The sequence below is a fragment of the Mercenaria mercenaria genome, unplaced genomic scaffold (genome assembly GCF_021730395.1).
Source record: "Mercenaria mercenaria strain notata unplaced genomic scaffold, MADL_Memer_1 contig_2167, whole genome shotgun sequence".
Taxonomy (NCBI): Eukaryota; Metazoa; Mollusca; class Bivalvia; order Venerida; family Veneridae; genus Mercenaria; species Mercenaria mercenaria.
The window spans coordinates 17,620-41,866 of record NW_026460208.1 but is presented as its reverse complement, the minus strand read 5'-3'; the positions used below and the strand labels follow the sequence as shown (position 1 = coordinate 41,866).

At 34.7% G+C, this 24,247-nt stretch overlaps 1 protein-coding gene across 1 annotated transcript in view; it reads right to left on the bottom strand.

The window, feature by feature from the left end:
- Positions 1 to 10,740: 10,740 nt before the first annotated feature.
- Positions 10,741 to 24,247, bottom strand: part of LOC128552216 (uncharacterized) — a 29,986-nt gene continuing 16,479 nt past the window's right edge. The window contains exon 2 of the mRNA XM_053533247.1: positions 10,741 to 14,218. Within this exon, the coding sequence (XP_053389222.1) occupies positions 13,294 to 14,145 (852 nt within the window). The 5' untranslated portion in view covers positions 14,146 to 14,218 and the 3' untranslated portion in view covers positions 10,741 to 13,293. The remainder of the gene's footprint in view (positions 14,219 to 24,247) is intronic.

Genomic DNA, 24,247 nt, shown 5'->3' with positions numbered 1-24,247 from the left:
TATGCAAAATGTATATAACACGGCTCAGTAAAAGTTGTTTAAAACATTCAACACAGTGCGAAATAAGGTCAACTACAAGAATATACCAAGCAAATGCCATTTTTAAACATTAATATAAGCGGTCTAATACCTTAATTGTTAATGTAGTTCCACAAACACTGTTAGTATTATTTTGTCAAGTTGATATTTTTTATGAAGATTTTCTACATTTTAAGTTAGTTTCTAATAATAAACTGTTTAGTGAAAGCTGAGCTGGCATTAGATACTGTGATTTTTTTGTAAATGCAAAGAAAACCTCCACCGAACGAACATCTGCGGCAACCCGAATGTGGTTCCTGCAGTTACAATAGTATTGTAAAACAATCCAAATGTTTGTATTTTATGTTGTCAATTCAGAATGTTTTGCGTGAGGATTGTATTGTAATTTTATGGAATAAACAGTTCTTTGAGAGGTCATTATTCTAAGCTGTGTAAGAACGAAATATTGAAGATTTGTTTAATACATTTCAATTGTTATTATTGACTGTTTTAAACCACATATATTGAGACTGATTTCAATAAAAAGATTTTGTTCTAAATTTTTGTGCATTTCTATTGACTAAATAAACCTATCACCATATACATGCAACTATACTATGAAATGTTTTATAGTGATTTCACTAAGCACATACATTCAAGTTAACAAAACTGTTAATATCGGCCATTTTGGTGGCCATATTGGAAAATGGCCTCCATTTTAAATCTTAAATCACAAATAAAAAACATATCAGTTATACGTCTATCAAAATACGAACATTTACGTATCATTTTATTTTATCATACAAAATTGTGTATTGAGAAAACACAAGCTATGTAAAAAAGAGGCGCGAAATGTATGTTGATATACCCCACCCACTTTTGTCGCTAGTAAATTAAAAATAATTTCATTATTAAATGTATAAATTGTGTAATTACATTATCTAAATGTGTAAAATTATTATAATTACAAAATGAGAACACTAAGAAACGACAAATCTGAAAAAGAAAATTGAGTAAGTTTTGGGGCATTTTGAGGCTAAAAAAATAGCTTTTTTTTTAATTTTAAAACCACAATGTTTGGTATGTTTTGCTTCTAGTAGTAAAATTTGTCTTGCTTGTTGTAGTTACAATTACAAAATAGAGAAAAGCGGAAACTTCACAGGTCGCTCAACACGACAAAAACGAAAATGTTGCAGGCTCGATTTGATTGAGCCTGTTCATGGACGGTAGAGGAAATGGATGCTACCGTCCACGCCCTCTAGCCCCGGGTTGAGCAGAACAAAAGTACAAAAAGCAATTTAGAGACATCCGCAGATGTATTCAAACGGCGGTGAACATGGAACATTCAATGATACACGTGTTGAGGCGTGTACTTCCATGAAGAGCGGCGTTTGGTCCCCAGATAAAATAATGGGCTTGACCCAAACGAGAAAACAATGGGCAGAACTAAACAAACTGGAATTTAGGAAGGGGATCTGAGGTTATGGAGCCTGCGTATCACAGGCACTGTCAAAAGACAAAATTAAAAAGCAGGCACCATATCCAAGAGGTGATTATACAATACCCAAGGCTATGAAAGCTGGAGTATTGGAACCGCCCAGGCCGAAATGGTCATGTTGAGAAACTAAACAGTACCAATAACACCACATAAAAGTCGTGCTGAACGATCTGAGAGGATCAAAATACAGCAGCCCTGATTGAATGTACGGGGAGACATTTTACGGCCGCCACCCGGCACAAACAACGCTGCTGTGATAATAAAATAGAGAAAATTGGAAACTTCACAGGTCGCTCAACACGACAAAAACAAAAATGTTGCAGGCTCGGTTTGATTGAGCCTGTTCACGGACGGTAGAGGAAATGGATGCTACCGTCTACGCCCTCTAGCCCCGGGTTGAGCAAAACTCAACATTTACACATGCTAAAAGTACAAAAAGCAATTTAGAGACATCCGCAGATGTATTCAAACGGCGGTGAACATGGAACATTCAATGATACACGTGTTGAGGCGTGTAATTCCATGAAGAGCGGCGTTTGGTCCCCAGATAAAATAATGGGTTTGCCCCAAAAGAGAAAACTGGAATTTAGGAAGGGGATCTGAGGTTATTGAACACATATATAAGACAAAAAATACCAAGAACACTTGCGAATATTTGTTCTCAAGCGAAATTCTAAATACATTCTAATTTACCATACCCACATTTTTGGCTTGTAAAGTAAAAATAGTGCAACGTTCGTTGTATAAATGGTGTGATCGTCTTTCCCAAATGTGTACAATTATTATAATACAAAAATAAGAGCAGCTGGGTACCACGGATCTGAATAAAAAATTCAAATACGACCCCTATCCCAACATTTTTAGCCATTTTTAGGCTAAGGCTAAAATTAACATTTCTTCTTATAAAAACACATTTTTATTAATATTTTGCTATCAAAAATGGAACTTGGCTTTTTTGTGTTTATTTAAATGAAAAACGTATATAAGGTAAAAGAAACCAACAACCGCAGCGAATAATGTGTCTCAAGCGAAATTCTAAATTTTGGCGGCCATCTTGGTGGCCATCTTGGATGTGAAAAACGTACCATGATTTCAGCCAATCACCTGGTATATTCTAACATTTCAGTCATTCCTCTAAACATTTTTGGTGAAATTACGAGGGGGACTTTTTCTTGCACACAAAATTCCCCAGATACTAGACTAATATAGAGATTTTCAGATTTTGAGCTAATTTATTAACATTCTCGCTTCATTTATTGTCAATCTGCCTATTTATTCACAATGTTAAGATAAATTACAACTCTAAACATAAAGATATGTAAACACTTTCTTTCAAAAGTTACATACCATTTTATTGCAAAATCCTACGACGACGAAAAATTCATGTAATTACGCAAACATCGGCAGAATATTGAAATGTTAAGGCGTTTTTATCATAAGTATGCATTCATATTTCTACATTGTATTTGATAAAATAGATAACATAATAATAAATGCATGGCAATCAAAAGATAATAGTCCGTCTTGATAAACAAAATTTTGATAATACTGTATGTGAATATTATATAATAATTACGAGTTACCTTTTATAACATAAAATGGTTCTAAAATACCTGGACAAAAATAACAGTAACGAAGACAAAGTCTTAGAACAAAAGCCAATAACCATGACAACGAAGTCAACCAAACAACATCCACATATAAAAGCACATATAAAAGTACATGTTAATAAGAATACTTGCAGATAAATCAACAGATGGAATGATTTTTTACAACCTACACAATTTTTCGACATACTTTCAATCACATAAATGGTTGCAAAACACGTAACATCGACAAGAAAACGATAACTTAATTCACAAAAACCGGGTGCACAACATTTCATCCCTTTGCTTTTATGTCTCAGTCCACATATCCGAAAATACAATTTATCAAATTTCATGTTATATATGTTGGGAAACTTATCTGTACATGTGCAATGTAGCTTTAATGGCATTCATGGACGAATCGTGCTTACGATACATTTTTAAATTAATGCCTGCAAATTATTTATTATTTTTTATTGTTTTTCTTTTGTTTTATTTCTGAGTACTGTGTGGAATAAACGATTAAGTTTGTTTAATATGTATGCTTTATTTTATTCGATGTACCTACCAGATAAACTGCCGTAGAAAGGAAAAATATAGTAAGGGTTTTAGAGAATATCAGACAACTACGCGTTTCAAAACACTAAATTATAATTTAAAAACTCTAGTGCCTATTCTGTGTCCTCGTACCTTTTGCCGAAACCAAACTATTGTGTTATACTCTCATATGTCCGTCATGATGGCATTTAACTGTTCTTTCTTAAATGTTTTATATTCCTTAAAAATTGGAGTTTTCCATGTTCATTTCAGAGTATAAATATTTACAGCTTAAACCCAAGAGCCGTTACGCTTCGGACAGTCCAGTATTCCACCAGATCGTTTCGTCTTATATCTGTTACATACTTGCAAACGAAATTATTGTATGTTCATGAAAATAATAAGCTTAAATTTGAGTGCCCGCGTGGTTGGTTGCATCACATGTCCTGCCGACTATACAAGGCTTTTTATGTATTAATTGAACATTGAACTTATTTTCATTCATATTGTAAATTGTGTTTAATAACTTTGATTTTACGCTCTTAAGTGGAATTTATATTTTCTTGAATTTCTCTCGCTACTTTGTTATTTTGCAATTGTACTTGCGGCGGTGGTACGGAATCAAAATGAAGTTTATGATCCATTTTCTATAACATAAAGTATATATTTGTCATGTAAAATTACTTTCCACTTATGAATACAACTTTGTAATCTGCAAACCGATGCAGCGGTTGGATTTGCTTTCGGTGCGATATGTGTGTTACTGCAATCTGATCCATGCTCTAGCTGTGAACTTTTGCGCTACTCAGTATAGTTTAAGATAAACAAGTGTCTAATTTATACGTTAAAACATCGTATGTATATATAACAGAACTAATACAAGGACTTATCTTGTTATTATTCAGAAGCTTTATTCTCGTAACATTCCACTTTCCAATGATTTCGGTTTTCGCAGGATAAACAAAGGGCGTATGGTTGTTTTACGTGCCGAGTGTATATCACCGATACACGCAAAGCCACTATTTTCTGGGAAGAACCAGTACAGGCCATTATGAGAGTCTCTTGTATGTGTGAGACCAGGTCCAAGACCTCGCTTGTGTTTCATGTAGCCTTCTTGTTATAAAGAAACATAGAAACATGGTAGGGGTAAAAGAGTGAGGATTGGCGCAATAAGACTAATTTATTAGCTCCCCAGTGATGTTATTTGTACACACAGATTGTTACTAAACGGTACCATACTGTTTCTTACTTCCTTGTTATTACTGCATTCGTTTTTGTTACTCTGGTCATGTTCTCAGCCACTGTGTACGTGTATACACATTCATGTAGATTGCTGTATGGGCGGCTGCGTTATTTGAATGTGACATTTCTTGTTGGACCTATTCCCTTGTATATATTTTGATATATTTTTTGATATATACTAAACCAAAAGAATATTCAAGTTATAAAACAGTGTGCGCCTATTTTGGTTTATTTATTTTTTGTAATATTTATGCTGCTTAAAATCGAACCGTATTTTCAATTTGCGTGTCGCTCTTTCCGCTAATATTACGTAAATTATAACCATCGCGAATATTTCCGAATCTGCGGTCCCAGACGTTTTGTTTGTGTTGGCTTTAACGCCGTTTTTCAACAGTATGTAACGGTCGGCAGTTAACCTGAACAGTGTTCTTGGATTCTGTACCAGTACAAACCTGTTCTCCGCAAGTTCGGTCCCAAACGTATCTATTACAAGTGATTAGTGTCGTGTCAGTACATAGTAAATAATGTGTCAGTATTTCTACATAAATGCTGTCCGTCGACTTAGGATAATATTATGCCTTATACCTTGCTTTAGCCAATGTCAGTTTTCTTTTGTCGTATCTAATTTAAATTCACACTCTTAACTGGTTTTAAGGCTCGCAAATCGCACAATAATTCCCTAAAACCTAGATCCTCAAATTTCTTCTATAAGACGATAGGCAAATACAATTTTATTTCTGGCCTAAGCAAATAGTGTATGCTGATTCTATTGCATTTAATAACATTATTTAGGGGCCGATGGGGACAGGCTAGAAAAACCTACACATATTTTCCCGGATTTTTTTTTATACCCCTCCCCACCCCACCCCCGAAAAAAATTCTTCCCCCTATAAGCAATAGAAATCGCACCAACTCTCGGTATCATTTGATGTAATTGATGTATCATGTTTTTTTTACTGTTATTATATACTGTTAATGATCAACTGTCAAGGATCAACGATTGAATTGGGCATACTCCCCCCGCCTCCTCACACACACACAAACACACTCTTAACACAAACAAACGCACGCATACACGCACGTACGTACACACACACACATACACGCCAACACACACTTACGCGCACTAATGTTAGTTAGTAGTCTTTACATTCGAACTAATGTGTTACTTATTAGAATAAAAAAGTATTTAGATTTTAATAATTATTAGAAAATGTTGAAGCCCCTAGTGCTTTATTTAAATGTAACTATGTATCCCCGAATTTGGGAGACATATTGTTTTTGTCCTGCCCGTCAAACCATCCGTCACACTTCATTTCCAATCAATAACTGAATATTAACCATCTGATTTAAAACCTTCAAAAGACAGTGATAAGACTTTAGTCCACCAAGCTTAAGGTCACAGGGGCCTGAACATAGTAAACCGTTTCCGATCTGTAAATTGAGAACAACTTGACCCAGAATGTTGAAACTTCATGGGATAACTGGGCATGCAGAGCTGATAACACATAAGGATCACCTGATGTATGTTCAAGGTCACAAAGGCCTGAATATGGAAACAGTTTCCGGTCAGTGACTTGTGAGCCACCTGACCCAGAAAGTTGAAACTTCCTAAGATGATTAGACATACAGAGTAAATGACCTCTTTTGATTTTGGGATCGATCTATTAAAGGTCAAGCAAACATGCAAAACTGTTTTCAGTCCGTAACTTGAGAAACATTTGACAAACTTTAAGACCGTTGATACATCAAGGATGATAGGACATGCCGAGTAGATGATCCCCATTACATTTTAGTTACTGAGTCACTGATCCCTCCATCAGTGTCTTTTTGTTTTTCGCTCCTATTCTCTTTTGACTTCTTGTCTATTATAACTATGCTTTGGGGAAGACATGGCTTTCCTACTTAAAGTATTTTATAGTAAGGTTTGTAAACATAAAGTTATCGTTGGAGCATTATATGCGGGCATTCAACCTAACCAGTGTTCCTTGATTCTGTACCAGTACTTACCTGTTCTTTGCTACTGACTGCCAAGTTCTACAAATACATTAGAGATGGAGAAAGAGAATGAATGATTTCAGACACAATGTCTTTGATCAAATCGTCACAGAGAACATAAGTCTAGACAGAGGATCGAACTCACTACCCTGTGATCCGTATTTCTGCACTGTCCCTATTGAGCTACATGTAAGCTACTTTCATGATAGGGGAACACAGTTCAAATACAGAAATGGACTTGTAAAGATAAGGAGCTCATATCAAATAGGGCCGGTTTCGACGCAACTCGCTGACCGGCTACTTACCAGTCAACAATGATCTAGAGGACGTACCGACGACGGTTTCTCCGGTAGAAGTGAATACACGAATACGAGACAGGTATTGGCCGCACCGGGGCTCGTGACCGCTGAAGTACGGGGTAACTCAGCCTTCATCTTGCATCTAGGAACAGATAGGCACAGAAAGACGAGACCGGTCTCATTCAATGCAGAATATAGTGTCTTTAACACATGTATGCATCGACGACGTGCAACAAACGGAAGCATGACAACTCTTGGATTTTTCATTACTTCATTCTTAGAAAACACATACAGATGTACTTTTGCTGAGTGGTTTGTATTTTAAGAATGCATATTCATGCAAAATGTATTACTTTGTCAAAGACATAACAAAATGAAAATTAAGCATTCTTAATTTCAGACTCCCAAAGGCGATGCATACGGGCAAATTTAACAGGTTCTACGATTGCATTGAATGTTGAACTACAACCTGAATTAATTCGTATATTGATCTATGACCTGATTAATTTTAAATGTTGATCTACATTCTAGACTTTTTCGAATGTCAGGTATAATTTTTCTGGATGTTGAATTGCAATTTCAAATCTGGGGTTACATTGACTATTGATATTCGACCTTGATCGTTTCGGATGTCGATCTTAGAACTAGACCATTCTTCAATGTTTATATTCGACTTAGGTCTACACTGAATATCGACCTACGACATGAACAACTTTGAAACCTGAAGTGAAAGTCGATCGCCGACCTGATTAGTTTCAAATGTCGATCTACGTCCTACATTGAATGTAGATCTATGGTTGCAGACCCGGGTCTACATTGAAAGTCAATCTACGATTGCAGTTTTAGGTATATATTGGATGACTAGTTAGGACCTAGCAAATAACTTATTTAGATCTACAACCTGATTTATTTCGAATGTCAACCTACGATCTGGACTGGACTTTTTCAATTACGGATAAAAGACCTTCTTTCTGATTTGATTTAGATCTGTGACTGCAGACTAGGGACTATACTGAATGTCGATCTGCGACATGAACATCTTGGACTTTCCCGAATGTCGATCTATGACCTAGACACTCGTCTAGTTGCAGACCTGGGTCAGTCTACATCAATGTTGATCTACGACCTCAAAATTTTTGTAATGTCAATCTACGATCTAGACTTATTCGAAAGGTTCTTTTTAAATGTAAATTTACGACATTTTTTCGAACCTGGAATTTAGTTAATGCCGATTTTTCATATGTTGATCTACGAATTAAACTTTATTCATGTCAATATGCAATGTCTGCGTCTTACCTGGATCTACGTTGAACGTGGATCTACGATTGCAGATCCTGGTCTATACTGAAAGCCAATCTTCGATTGCAGGCCCGGGTCTACATTTGATGATGATCTATGATTGCAGTCCCGGGTCTACATTAAAATGTCGATTTGCTACCTGTCAGTTTAGAAACTTAACACAGCTTAAATTATTTTTGGTACAAATAACTGTAAATCTGTTTAAATCATCAGAGTACGAGGGTCCTGCAAAACGTTCTGTCACTAATGGGCTTCCGTAGTTTTATCCCAGGAATTTTGTGAAACATTGCACTTGAATGGTGCGTCCAATACCTAACGATATCCCTTTATTTCGTGCAAATTACTTTTCAAATGAACGAAAACGATTGAAATTCGAAGCTATATTGAATACCGCTGTAGGCTTGATATAGATTTAAAGCAGATATTTAATGAATTGTTTGGTTTATTTGGATCTCAGGCCATTTCAGTGCGCAGCTTTTAAGTTGGGTTAAAGCTAGGAAATTATCTGTCGAAGATGATATCCGTTCTGGCCTAAAACCTCTGTTTACAAAGCAAACATTGCATCTGTAAATAAATTAAAGTTGTTGCCGTACAGGGTACGGGATTGACAATGAACGATATAGCAAGCTGTACTTGCATATAAGAAAGCAGTATGCAAACAATTCTGAAAAACCGTTTGGACCTTAAATGGTTTGCGCTAGGTGGGTATCGCATTTGCTCACTTAGGAACAAAAGAAACAACGCCTTAAAAGTGCCTGGGAGCTTTTGGAAACATAAAAAGGCTTTGATACAAACAAAATATAAAATAGGTCATTTTAGAATTATTCAGAGAACTATACGCCTTATATGCTGAAAACTTGACTCACCATTGGCAAAAAACAAAACCAAAAATCCACGCACAAACATTTAGACGTGATGACCCATGCGCGTTCATGTAAACCCTGACGACAAAAGATCAATGCAATTGCAACTTTCGTTTTCAAGTGTGTACTTTCATTTTCTTTACTTCCGAAAAAGCTGAAGGACGTCTGACATTTTCTGTGTTGTCAAAAACATACGTATACATGGCGGGATTGTATGAAAATGTGTTGGCCGTCCTATGGATAATAAGATTTGATTCAAACTGGACAAACTTTGAATTGAAATTCGAATGATTGCCAAATCTAATGCCTTCTGCTTCTTAGACTTGTCTTAAACATTAAAAAAAGCTGAAGGTCGTCTGACGTCGCTTTCTGTGTTGTCAAAAACATACGTATGCCTGGCGGTATTGTATGAAAATGTGCCGGCCGTCCTAAGGATAATAAACTTTTACTTAAATTGGACAAACGCTGAATAAAATTTCGAATCTTCGCTAAATATTGTCCCTTCTGTGTCTTAGACTTGTATTAAACATTGAGGAAGTTTAATACACCATACATAGAAAAAAACTGTGTCCTCATCTCGCAAAACGGTACTTAAATGTATGCTATCAATGGCAACATAAATGTTCTTTTCATTTGATAATGTGGTCAAATTTGAAAAAGATTTTGAGAGAAGTTTAGTCCTATTCAGTAAGAAAATTCTCGTAGTCATGAATTGAAACTTTGAACTGACATTTGCCATAAATGAATTTTCAAAATAGTAATTGCAAAATATAGTATAAATGTTAGGTAAAATTTGATAAATTGCATGTAAAATATATACTTTGATTTTTTTTCCAAATTTAAGATTTAATTCCTTATTCAGCTATTCGGGGTCTTGCAAATTGCGCTGTCTTGGGACAGCTACTAGACAGTTTTGGTTCACCCAAGATTTAGGTCATTCAAAACTCAAGATAGGGGAAGTCCTTAGATTCACTCACAACAATTCTCGTATTATCCTGATTTTCTTGTTAGAGATCTACAAATTCTTGTCGCTGATTTCTCAATTCGTCTAAAACAAGTTTCGTTTGTTCGGTAATTGATAAATCCCCTCTTTAAGTTGGTTACGTGACAAAATTACTTCCATCTCAAATATAAACTCTAAGTTAAGATATTAATAATGTTCCTACGCTCGCCCAAAGCTAAATGACAACTAAAGTTCAGCGTCTAAACTTCGCGCATATACATATTGGAAATAATGTTATTCTAATTCACGACTTTTCAACCGAAGAAAATTATATAATACCTCTAGAAAGTAATAAATGGCCAATTGCAAAACAGTCGTGTATCCGTCTATATTTCATAAACAACTGCAACGTTGTATTGGGAAAAACTGGAGCAAAAACAAAATGTGTGGCTTTTGTGTTAGTTTATTATGTAACAATACAGGCTAACTTGCAACATTATAAGATCAGTGCAAACATATGACATGGAGGTAAATTTAGTTGACTACGTCTAAAGTATCATTTAAAATTGACTCCATGTTATTGGATATCAATAGAGTTCGTACGACAGAAATATAAAACTGGAATAACTAATACATATATAAACCAAATACACTAAAGAACATAAATAACAAGAATTCTATCCCACGACTACGTGTATTTACGTTTAACACAATTTTTAAAAGCCATTGATTTATTGAACAGCATACATTTATAAAGCGTAGAACGAATAGGGCAAGCACGTCATTTCACCTAAACGTTTTCCACTTGACAATGACGACAGTTGTAATTGTTTTAGGTTCACGTTTTAAGGTTTAGCAGTATATCACCAATATTACAGAAATATTTGTTAAACGGAGCAACATTTTTACCAACATCCTTTAATAAAATAAAGCCATTTGTAAAGAAGTGAAAGTAACGATGTTCAACCTAGCTATGTGAAGTTTAACCACTAGAACATTATTGTATAACGAAGAGAAGACATGTAACAGTTCTTTAAAACTGGTGAGCTTTTAAAGGCGGTGAACTGTCCAGACATATGACGCCTTCATGCAGTCCCTGTCCAAAATTCAATATATATGTGTGTAAAATGATGATGCTGTTGTAGACCAATGTAATATATATTTATATGCTGTTCAATTTTAATGGTAAACAACATTTTCTTTCTCTGATTTGGTGATGTTCGATTTTTTTAAGCCTTGACCTTACTCTTAAAACAGACTATTCGATTGATCTCTGTCGTTGCTTACTTGTCGGTCTAACACCAGATCAGCACGATCCTCACACTGTTACAAGGAAAGCACCATTTAGTAGGTATTCGTATTACTAGGCAATTATGTCAAATGTATAGATTATTTTGCTTTCTACGAAATAACACGAGAGCTGTATTTTGCCCAAATCTATATCAAGGTCTGTACAAAATATATTCTATCATAATATATGTATGTATGGAGTTTTATTTAGGACATGTATTTATTTTCATAAACAGCAACAGCAACAGCACCAACAACAAAGTGCATCATCATCATCACTCCAGGCCCCCACGTCCAAATTATCAATTCTGCATGCGAGACCCAGAACAGGTAAATAAATAAATGTTAAATCGTTAAAACATCCAACAGATTATAGAATCTTTCATCTGTTGAAAGTGAGGAACTGTTTAGGTAGTAACGCTGCCGAGTTACCGAAAAACAGGGTACCCGAGGGTCAGATATAATTGATATCTGCACCTTAAGCTAGTGTTACATTCTTTTTCTTGCATGATATATTTTTCAGCTAGTAGAAGACAAAGAGTAAAACGGGGCTTTTCTTTAAGCACTGTTTCACTCTAGTAACGTATGAATTTACGCATTTAGTCATAACTTACTGCACGTGAGTCATCTAACATTATCGCGCGTGACCACATCATCTTCGAGAGCATGGCATCATATCTCGTGGTCATGACATTTTATCTCGGTTGCACGACATATTATCTCGCGGTTACGACATCTTACATGAATGTAGAGCAAACTCGTACACAGACACTTGGGAACAGGACCCCCACCCAACTCACTCAGTTGTACTGAGCATAGGTGACGATCATAAAACGCATTTTGTAACCATTTTTGCCAGACAATTTTAATTTTTTAACAATTAAAATTATAGAAATAAATCACTGTAGTATTTAAATGAGCCTATTGAAGGCCGGTGAGCAATGCTAATTTACAAATGCTAAAATGATGTGCGCTCGAGATGAGATGTCGTGCATATGAGATAAGATATAATAAAGATGCTGTGCGATTGAGGTGACTTATCGAATGCACGAGATAATATGTTGCGCGTACGAGATAAGATTTCCTGTACTTTAGATAATATGTGAAGTACTCGAGATAAAATTGTGTTACCATGAGATAGGATGTCGTGCACACGAGATCTGATTGTATGCGATTTGGCTCGACATCTTATCTCTTGCGAACGAAACAACTTAATCTTATAGAAAGTAATTGCATGTCCTACGAGGATTGTTCAAATGTGAATGCATCTAAGCACATAAAAATGTATCCTTGATAGATTTCATTGAAAATTTTATTTGGTCCCCTCGAAGTATTCACCTCCAACAGAGATATGCAAAGTTTCAGTCTTCTAATCCAATCTTTAAAGGCATTTTCATAGTCTTTTCTAGGTATACTATGAAGAGACTGGAATATTGCAGAACCGAGGTGTTTGCGCAGCACAAATTTTCGACCAAAAAGGTATTTTTTTAGCCTTGGGAACAAAACAGCGAGGTTGGTAATAATAAATGGCTGGTTGGTAATAATAAGTGCATGAATATCATTAATAATCTATAAAGTCTTTTTATAACTGAGTTAAACTTTGTTGTTGTTTTTTTCGTGGATTTCAGAGAGGCGAGGTGTTAAGTTGTTCATCTTAAACACATTCTTCACTCTAAAGGCAATGAATGCATTAGTTGTAGTTTAAACAGAGGGGAAAAAATTAATTATTTATTTCTGACATCCAGTACGTTAATTCGCTGTTGTGATGCTGTAGCATAAAGACATATACAATGTTCCTCCCTTTTGTCGAAACAATTAGTCTACAGCGTTGTCTATCAAAGCACAACGAGGTTGGCACAGATAAAATATATGACTGATCAACAACTGTTCCCAGAACTTGTTTACCGCTATATTCAACCTGATGCACACTTGCTAGACCGTCTAATAGAAGTAAAGTACCATCACCAACAACGCATACATCTGATATTAGGTACCACGTGTCAGGCTTTAAAGTGAACAGACAGTTTCCTTTGTTATCTATTGTTATAAGACCTTCTGTACCGTTTGCAATATAAATTCGTTCACCGTCATCACTGATAGCAATACGGGACGAGAACAACGGGTCTGTTACTTTTATGTTGTAAAGAAGATGTTTTCCCTGACAGTGTATGGTATAGGTATATATTGCGTCACCACCGCTGGCATAGAGAGTATCACCATGGCAAGCCAGAGCTAAACAGTTGTGGTCAAGCTTTACATCATGATCAAGCTTCATCTTACCCAATACATTCACATATTGAATTCTACCATTGTCACAACAGACAACAGCTCTATCGTTACCTATATAGCACACGTCAATCCAACTACTAGAATCAGACAAAGGGAAAATATCACAGTGACTGACCACGTTGTACGAAATGTCCAGTTTTTTCAGCTTCAAGTTACTCTCATCAAGTAGAAGAATGTTACCATCAGGAAGCATACGAATACTCCTTATTCTACAGTCGTCTTTATCATTTTCGCCTCTGTTAATCAAACGATTCTTTATCTGTAAATTATACTCTCCTATCATACGATTAACGGCAAGACTGCTCCGTTTCCCATAAGACGTTTCCGATATCACTTGCTTTAATCCAACACATGATCTGAAAGTATGATAAAAAATGAGGTTAGGTAAATACACAATTGTCTAATATAAGCAATACTCCTGCATATATTAGTATACACATACACATTTTAATTCATAAAGAAATATTTTAAATACTTATACTTAATCAAAGCCCTGAAAGGACTGATAGCCAGTGCTTATTGAGTGATATTTCAATCGTTACAACTTCATTGTGCATGGAACGGCCATGGTTTGAACAATGTTGGTAGAGGTCCACAAGACAATGCTACATGCTAAATGTATAAGCTCTCTCATTCTTAAATGTTTTCCCTATACAACTCTATGTAAAACTACGTTTGACCCAGACCCTAACCCTAAACAGAAAAAGTAACCATAACCCTAGAGCGGTATGCTTCCGAATACATGTATTTTGAATGTGAATATAAAGTTCATAATTATTCTAGAATTTGTTGCTTCTTTTAGTTGTTTAAAACAGTAGTCTCCAGTTGCTCACATACACACACAATACCAAATTTATAAAAATAAATATGGGACTATTTTTACAGGTCCAGAATATTTGTGTGTTGCGGTCACATAGAAATAGAAGGAAAACTCAAAAGACACGAGGTTGAAACTTGGTAGTTGATTTAGAGCTATAGCCAGTTGCTAAAGCACGGGCTTGAAAGCAATATATTTTTTTAGTCATGTTCAAATGTGTAACTGTTATCTTATGTACAAAAATCTATAGTATCGAATGTATACGTGTCCCACTTATATGAAACATCAACTGTTCGAAAGTCAGTAAGTGTTTCATTTTAAGATAAACTAAACATTGGTGTAATTGTTCTTATTTCCTATAAATGTATGTCTTCTTTTCCATATATGTTGAGTTAGATAATATGAACATTCTATATATAGTTTTAAGAAACATAAATATAGAGATCTTAATATATTACATAATAGTTGCATTCCTGTGAAGGTAATATGAAGTGTGTTCACCTCGAAATATATGAATATAGACCGATGCGTTAGCTCGAGGGTGAACATTTATTATACCGTAAACATATGTAGAGTATATCACAGGACTGTATTTTGATATTGAAGTTATCAAACGAGTTGAATAAAAAGAAAAATATGAAGCTCTGCCAAACATTTCATCAATTCTATTCAACGAATTTGATAGCTTCAAGGTGGAAAGACACAAAAGCATTATTCTTTTATCACAGGTTAAATTTTCCTACTATGTCTTTATTTACATACTACAGATATGTCAATTGGACCAACGTCTTCAGTTGTTAGAATAACATAACGTCGAAACTTGAATACACTATCGTTATTCAAAATTATCATGTAATGGGCATTATTTCACTCACCCGACAATAGATATGTGATAAAATTGGTATATAGTTTATAACGTCATAATAGTGCCATAACTATGTCACGTCACCTTAGTGCACGCAATTTATAATTACAAGGTGTTTTTTCTCAAGGAAGTCCAAGGCGCATGCTTTGACAAATGTATAGTTGGCCTTATTCGAAAAGGACGGACCTTCTATTTTTTTTTTAATTCATTTTCGAAAACGTAGTGTTCCCGCATCTTTTGCAAAGACATCGGATAGAATGTATAGAATAGCCAATCGCAAAGGTCATAAATTGTCACGTAAGGAAAGAACGTATAATCATGAAATTAATAAAATTTCATCGACATGCGAAAAAGACGTATTTGCAATGAAATTGCAATTTTACACAAATTACATACTTTTGGGTGTTAGTTAATAAAAAAAAAAATACAATAAATGAAGCTTTTTGGAAGTCATTTAAATCATATTCATGCCGCGGAATGGTGTGGGTTTTAAGATAAGTTTTGCATATACGCCTTTTTGACGCCAGTACTGTTTTCAAATTATATATTTCTATTTGCAGATACACTGTTTTCGAATTTTCGTTTTTGCCTGTGTCTCCTGAAAACTTGGCATTTTTTCAGGTCCGTACTTTTCGAATGATGCCGACTGTCCACGCTCTGGGTCTAACTGTTTCTCTCAAGAAATCCATACACAGTGAGTAGTCTAAAGGTTACCAGTGGTACAAACTTATTGACATACGATGTTGAGAGATAGGTTTATAAAAAACAAAAACTATTGTGCAAAAGGTAGAATCGCTTTCGAAATAATTCAGAATTTTTTCATTCTTCCTGTATTCTTACCAATATCTAACTTTTATTTTCACCAACTTTATTATTATTTCAGTGTCACATATACATTTATGGCAAACTTGTTGGACATGAAAATGTTGAAAATTGTCACCCAATTTTCAAACTGTGAACGAGTATTTTTAATATAAATTCTTATTTCAGTCACAGAATTAAATCAAACGCTCAAAGCCTGGTTCCAGATAACTGAAGTAAAAGTACTTTACTTTAAGCAATTAGTTATTAATACTAACACTAACTTTATAACACTTTAGACAATGACAGACCGAAATAATTTAGCGATAGACAGAATAAAAATGTTTTTTTTATAGTAAAATCTTATAACTGTTCAGACTGAACTAAATATCGTGAGTTTCACGTTAAGAACAGCAACTAACTGCAAAAAATACTTAAAGGAAAGGATTACACAAATAAATTGTTTGTTCAGTGAAACGATGCTATATATTCCACGTGTCTCTTAAGAAACTTGTCAATTCAATTAGCCTCAATTAGACTTGTCTGTATAATATATAAATTCAATTAGGAGTCAGTAGGTATTTGATTTGAAACTGAAACATTGCGTGCGTGCGTACGTGTGAAGTAATATGTCCACTAAAACACGCTATTCAGTTACATAGCTATCAACACACTGGCTTTATTAAGACTTGTAACTTTGTCGTGTATGTTTTTTTCTTCTGATGCAGTCATTTTTTAGCTCACCTGAGCACGAAGTGCTCAATGGTGAGCTTTAGTGATCACCCTGTGTCCGTCGTCGTCCGTCGTCCGTCGTCAACAATTTGACTGTTAACACTCTAGAGGTCACAATTTTGGCCCAATCTTAATGAAACTTGGTCAGAATGTTACTTTCAATTAAATCTTGGACGAGTTTGATAATGGGTCATCTGAGGTCAAAAACGAGGTCACCAGGTCAAATCAAAGGAAAAGCTTGTTAACACTCTAGAGATCACAATTTGAGCCTAATCTTAATGAAACTTAATGAGAATGCTATCCTTAATAAAGTCTTGGACGAGTTCGATATTGGGCTATCCAGGATCAAAAACTAGGTCACAAAGGAAAAGCTTGTTAACACTGTAGAGGCCAGATTTATGACTGTATCCTCATGAAACTTAGAAAGATTGTTAATCTTGATGATCTTAAGGTCCGATTTGAATCTGGGTCATGTAGAATCAAAAACTAGGTCACCAAGTCAAATCAAAGTAAAAGCTAGTTTACACTGTAGAGTCAACATTTATGACCATATCTTTATGAAACTTAGTCAGAATGTTAATCGTGATAATCTATAAGTCAAATTTAGATCTGGATTAGGTGAGGTCATAAACGAGGTCACTAGGTCAAATCAAAGGAAAAGCTTCTTAACATTCTAGAGGCCACATTTATGATTGTATCTTCACAATACTTAGTCAGAATGTCAGTCTTGGTGATCTTTATGTCAAGTTTGAATCTGGGTCATGTCTGGTCAAAAACTAGGTCACTGGCTCAAATTGAAGGAAAAGCTATTTAACACTTTAGAGGCCACATTTATGAATACATCTTAATGAAACTTGGTCAGTATGTTAATCTTGATGATCTTTAGGTCAATAGGTCAGGTGAGCGATACAGGGCCTTCACGGCTCTCTTGTTTAACATCAGGTAGATGTGGTTAATTTGGAGGTAGTCACGGGAACGGATGTTACACAATAATGCTAATTTGAGACCTTTACCATAGTTGAATTATATGAGACATTATAGTTTAAATTAGTGTGGGGATTGAGCTCACGACTTCACTAAATACCAGCAAAACTTTTTTTTAGTGATGTGCAACCTTTACTGAAATGTTTATCGACGCTATAGAAATGTAAAAGGCATTTTGGTTGGCTAATCAACAGCGGAAACGGAAGATAACAAACCTTACAAGCCGTTTAAGTGTATAAAACGCGCATTTTGCCGTCTATCAAGCGCATCTTTTAGTTTATATATAGCAAGATGCGCTTTATAGCTATGCACTCTATAAAATACGTTTTCAGGCCTGTAGTGCAGCACATACTGGTACTAAGTGTGCACCTAATGTCCATCATGACTGCAATATCCTTTGTGGTCTGCTTTACATGGTTGTCATACCCTTAAAACACTTTTCTTGCAATAACTTGTTAGAGACTGAGTTGTTTCTACTGAAACAAGAACGCGCATCATGCAAATTCTAAGTGTCTAGGTCTAAGGTCGATTCACACTTGAGGTAAAACTGTCTGTATGTTTGAAAATCCCTTAAATTTTAAAGTTTCTTATTGATTTCTTACTAATGATACTAAATGCATGTAGACATGTAACTGCTGAATCCTGTATGTGTTTATTTGACTTCTTGGAAAGTGACGTCATTTCCGTCATAACAAGTGTTTTAACAGCGTTACGTTAAAAACGTTAAAAAAATAAAATCTTTAATCAGCAACGTTGGTTTTTATTGGAACGTTTATAAGTCGTTAGAAAACAGAAATCTCGTTCGAATGGTATACATATCATTGAGACTGAATGGAAAAAGGCAGAAAAAATGGAGAATAAAGTAATCGATGTTGCGGCGCCTGCACCGGAAGTTCAAAAAAATCTTACGGATGATACGGAAAAAAGAAATTATGTGCTAAACAAAAACTGATCTTTAAGGAAAAAGCTGAACACAACTGAAAATGAAGATTTTTCCATCATGCACACCGGAGGAGGAGTGAAAATATGTATAAACATCGGTACGTATAAATTCGCGGCACATGATTATTTTACCTCAGATGTCATGAAAAATAAGTCAGTATGCACGTCCGTTATTGACAAAAAATCAAAACAATGTAGAAACCAAATATGAAGTATCAACGGAAAATTCAGCTCACTATACTATCAATCTTTATCACACAAAGTGTTGTCTTTTGATAAATGGAAAAGGAATTCAACACTTTTTGAGTGTTGACATAAATGAAATCTTGGAAATACTAGAGAATAAACTTCTTGAGCAGGACTGTTCACTTAGCCCTTTCAATGAACAAATCAAACAGAATATTATAACATGTTTGACATCTGAATCCATCTCCGAAGAAGAACCAGTGAGTGAAGCGTCGACTACATCAGATCGTGCACAAGAGCAATCGAATGAAGAAAATTCTGGCTTCATTTATAATCAAAATAATGACTGTGTTGAAAGTCACGAAGATGAGAGTGATAATGAAATCTTTCAATGCACAAACAAGAAAAAAGAAGACAGTGTTGGAGCATGTCAATATGATATTGAGATTCTACAAATACTTAAGAAGGTGCAGTTGGATATTTCGGATATCAAAAATACACTATTCGATCACATTGAAAGTATAAGTGCTAACTTCGAACGATTGCGCGATGAGGTTGTAAGTATCAAAAGGCAGTCTTCCCAGCGAACCGATACTACAGATAGGAAAATAGAAACAGCACAAGCAAACGTGCAAGAAGCGCATTATGACATAAAATCGTTCAACGAAAGTATACAAAATAGACTTCAGACAATTGTTGATCAAATTAAATCAAGAACAATCATAAATAATCAACGCGGTCCGTATCAACAGTCTTCAGGTTCTGACAAAAGCTTGAAATCAAATAAAACGATACACAATGAAGCAAATCATCTAACAGAAGGCACTTTACCAGGTAAAATATTGTTGCTTGGTGATTCTATCTTCAGAGACATCAATCCAGACGGTTTGAATGAAAATGTTGAGATAAGAACAATTTCTGGAGGTAAAGTTTGTCATGTAGGTGTAAGGCTAAGGACTAGGATTATTGACGACTTGAACGACATAGTAATACATATTGGAGGTAATGACATTGCTAGTGGTGGTAACAATAATGACATGTAAAAAGATCTAAAAGAAGGGATATTATCGGTATAGAAGAGTCATCCACAGTGCACTATCTCTCTCTGTACATTATGTCCTAGATTCTACAGACTGCGATGTAATTCCCGCTAATCAGATGTTAGAAGAATTAAGTGAGGAACTGGGGCTAAAACTGATAAACACTTACAGCAAATTCGTTTACGGTGATGACTCAGTTGTTGGAGAATATTATAGTGCTGACCTGATACATAATTCGGAAGGGTACAAGCGCTCTCATTAATAACATCGACAAGTCAGTAAACATTACTAAAAGGCCGCCAGCAATGCAACAACATACACGTGTCTACGAGGAACACCAATATGGAGATTCCCGTCATTCAGACGTAATGCTACGTAGAAAACAGACCCGTACCCCACGACGGAATCAACCTATGCATAGCAACCGAAATAATTACCAGAACCAGAGTATGTGGTACAGACAATATCAGCGTCCCCCAAGAAGTACGAATCGAGATACCCGGGGAAATCCGTTGTGGTGTGTACACTGCAAAATGAATAACCATCACACTAGTGAGTGTGGACGGACCACATGGAACAAAAATAACTCGCGTTATGACTATTACAGTCCTGAAATGCGATGTAAAACAGGATGGGGAGGCAATAGTTGTTCGACACCTATGTTGCACCGAAATCAATAGGACAAAGACGACAAACACACTTACTGCGTCAAAGATGAAAACATTTACGAACATGTAGCTCAGCTGTACTCATGTTGTAATAATGTAAGTTGTAAACGTACTTCTGATATTCCACAGGGTAAAGATATATGCGTAATTTTGAAAAAAATATATATATAAATAATTATCGGAGGATGTATAACCACTTAATATTATTTCAATGGTCACAATTATTACAATTGTTTATAAGAATGTTTGATTTATTCTCGTCTGCATCTAAATGTATTTATTCACAGTCTTATATTTACATGAACCGATATCACAGTCGGTTAGATATACTTGAGAATGATGAAACGAAAGGTTCTGATTCAAACAGTACTGTAAATTTATATAATCTCAAATTCATATTTTCTGAGTGTTTAAATGATATCATTAAAACACTCCGGTGTCAACATAACAATAATTTGAACTCTGTTCAACAAGTAAGTACACAGTTTGTCATCACTTCTTCTCATGAAAATAATTATGCAAATACGAGGGATGATGATAATAGAAATGATAAAAAGCCGTTTTTTTATACAAGTAAGGGATTACATGTAGTAAATCTAAATATACAACATATCCTTAATAAACTGGACGAAATTAGGCAATATTTATTAAAACAATGTCCAGTTGATATATTAGGACTTTGCGAAACATTCTTATCAGACAAAATCGATTGCAATTTACATATTAAAGGCTACGTCTTTGAGCGAAAAGATCGTTTGTTGAAAAAAGGCGGTGATGTTCTAGTTTATATATCGAATAAAATCCCATATATACGACGCTATGATTTAGAGACGGAAAATATGAAATCCATTTGGATACAAGTAAATTTATGCAGAAACAAGCCATTTTTGCTAAACTTGGCATACAGACCTCCTAACTCTACTCAGACATGGACAGATTTGTATGAGCGCCAGTTCAGTAAAACAGATCAAAATAAATATGAAATTCATGCACTCGGAGTTATTAACATTATATATAGTCCTAATAATAAAATAAATAAATTCAGTAACAAAGGTTGGGAATCATTTATTTCTAAATTTGGACTGTCATTAATACTCCGACAAGGTATGGTAGAAATAGTTCGTCAATCATTGATCACATCTATACCACAAGGAAATATTTGATTACTGACATAATAGTGCCCGAGTATGCAATCAGTGATCACTATCCAGTGTCGTGTACGAGATCAACTAAAAGTAATCTTTTGAAAAAGAATAGACATGATACAATAATTTATAGATGTTTCGATAAATTTGACATATATTTATTTCAAAAAGATTTGGCAAACCCATCGCTTGAAACAATTGATACAATAACAGACCCAAATGATGCCTTAGAGTTACTATATCACATATTGAATAACATACTTCTAAAGCATGCACCGATTAAGGAAAAAAGAATTAAGAAAGAAACTCAACCTGACTGGTTCACAGATGAAATAAAAGAGGCAATTTATCTAAGAGATTATTTTTACAAAAGTAAAGACCTCGACAATTACAAGAAAACCAGAAATAGAGTGTCATATTTAAAACGGAAAAGTAAGAAAACATTTTACAATTATGCAGTAAAAAACAACAAAAGCCCAAGTTTCCTATTGAAAAGTCTAAAAGATATATCCAATACGGATAAATCTAATCAGGGAATAATTATTCCAAATACACTTGTAACAGAAAACAATGAAGTAGTAGACGGAGAACTTGATATAATAAATGCCCTAAACGAACATTTTATAAATATTTCAAATATAATTGAAAAAACAAAATTTATCAGTGACAATTTTTCAAATTTAAAACATTATCTGGATGAAATATTATCATTTCACAAATTTGAGATTGATTTCATTACTCCTTTGGAAGTAAAAAATATCATATCTAAAATTGATCTTAAAAAGGCTACTGGGATAGACGGAATAAGCCCAAAGATGCTACATGACTGCGGAGATGTCATAACTCCAGCCATCTCATCTATAATAAATAAAAACATACACAGTGGTGTTTTTCCCGATAAATTAAAAGATGCTTACGTTATTCCAATTTTTAAAAAAGGGAATAAGCAGAATCCAAGTAATTATAGACCTATCTCAATTTTACCTACCATATCTAACATATTTGAAAGGCATATTGCTTCACAGTTGCAATTGTTTTTCAAAAAGACAAATATATTACACACAAAACAATCAGGTTTTCGTCCTACACATTCATGCCATACTGCTTTAACACTTTTAATTGATATTTGGTTGAAAGATGTTGACAGTGGTAAATATGTAGGGTCCGTATTTCTTGATCTTCGAAAAGCATTCGATCTTGTCGACCATGAAATATTACTGCATATACTAAAGCTTTATCACTTTACAGATAACTCACTGAAATTATTTGAATCATATCTGCCGAAAAGAACTCAGCTAGTTAAAATTAGACATTTATATTCTAAAAAACTGTTTGAAAAGTCTGCAGTTCTACAAGGCTCGATTTTAGGACCCTTACTATTTATATTATATATAAATGATATGACATTTATTTCAGACACTATTAATATTGACATGTATGCTGACGATTCCACTGTGCATAAATCCGACACTGACATTTCAGTTATAGAGCAAGAGCTCCGAAGTAATCTTAGCCTCATTAACACATGGTGCAAAATTAATAATATGTCATTACATCCGGAAAAAAAAACAAAATGTATGCTTCTAAGTACAAATTATAAAACGAAACAAGCAAGGAATCTTGAACTGTTTATCAATGGAACGATAATTGAAAACGTTACAAGTCAAAATATTCTTGGAATTTTTATAGATAATAATATAACGTGGCATGCACAAGTTTGCAATGTTGTGAATAAACTTAACTCAAAGGTTGCACTTTTAAAAAGAATTTCGTACTTTTTGACCGATGAAATGAAGATGTTATATTATAATGCATATATTATATCAATCATGGACTAATGCAGTTCTGTATGGGGGCTTGCCCGTAAATCAGATACTGATAAGATATATAATATACAAAAGAGGGCAATTCGTGTAATAACAAAAATCGTATCGCAGGTAGCGTGTTTAAAAATCTGAATCTGCTCACTTTTGAAAACAGATGCAATTACCACATGGCTGTACTGGTTTTTAAATGTGACCATAACCTTGTACCAAAATATATGTCTGAATCATTATATTTTGCCCATAACAATAGATATAATCTTCGTTCCCCGACTCGTAAAGATCTTTCTTTGTTAAAGCCCCGAACAAACTACTTGAAACAAACATTCTCATACAAAGCCACACATTTATTGAATTCCATTCCATCAAACATCAAACTTAC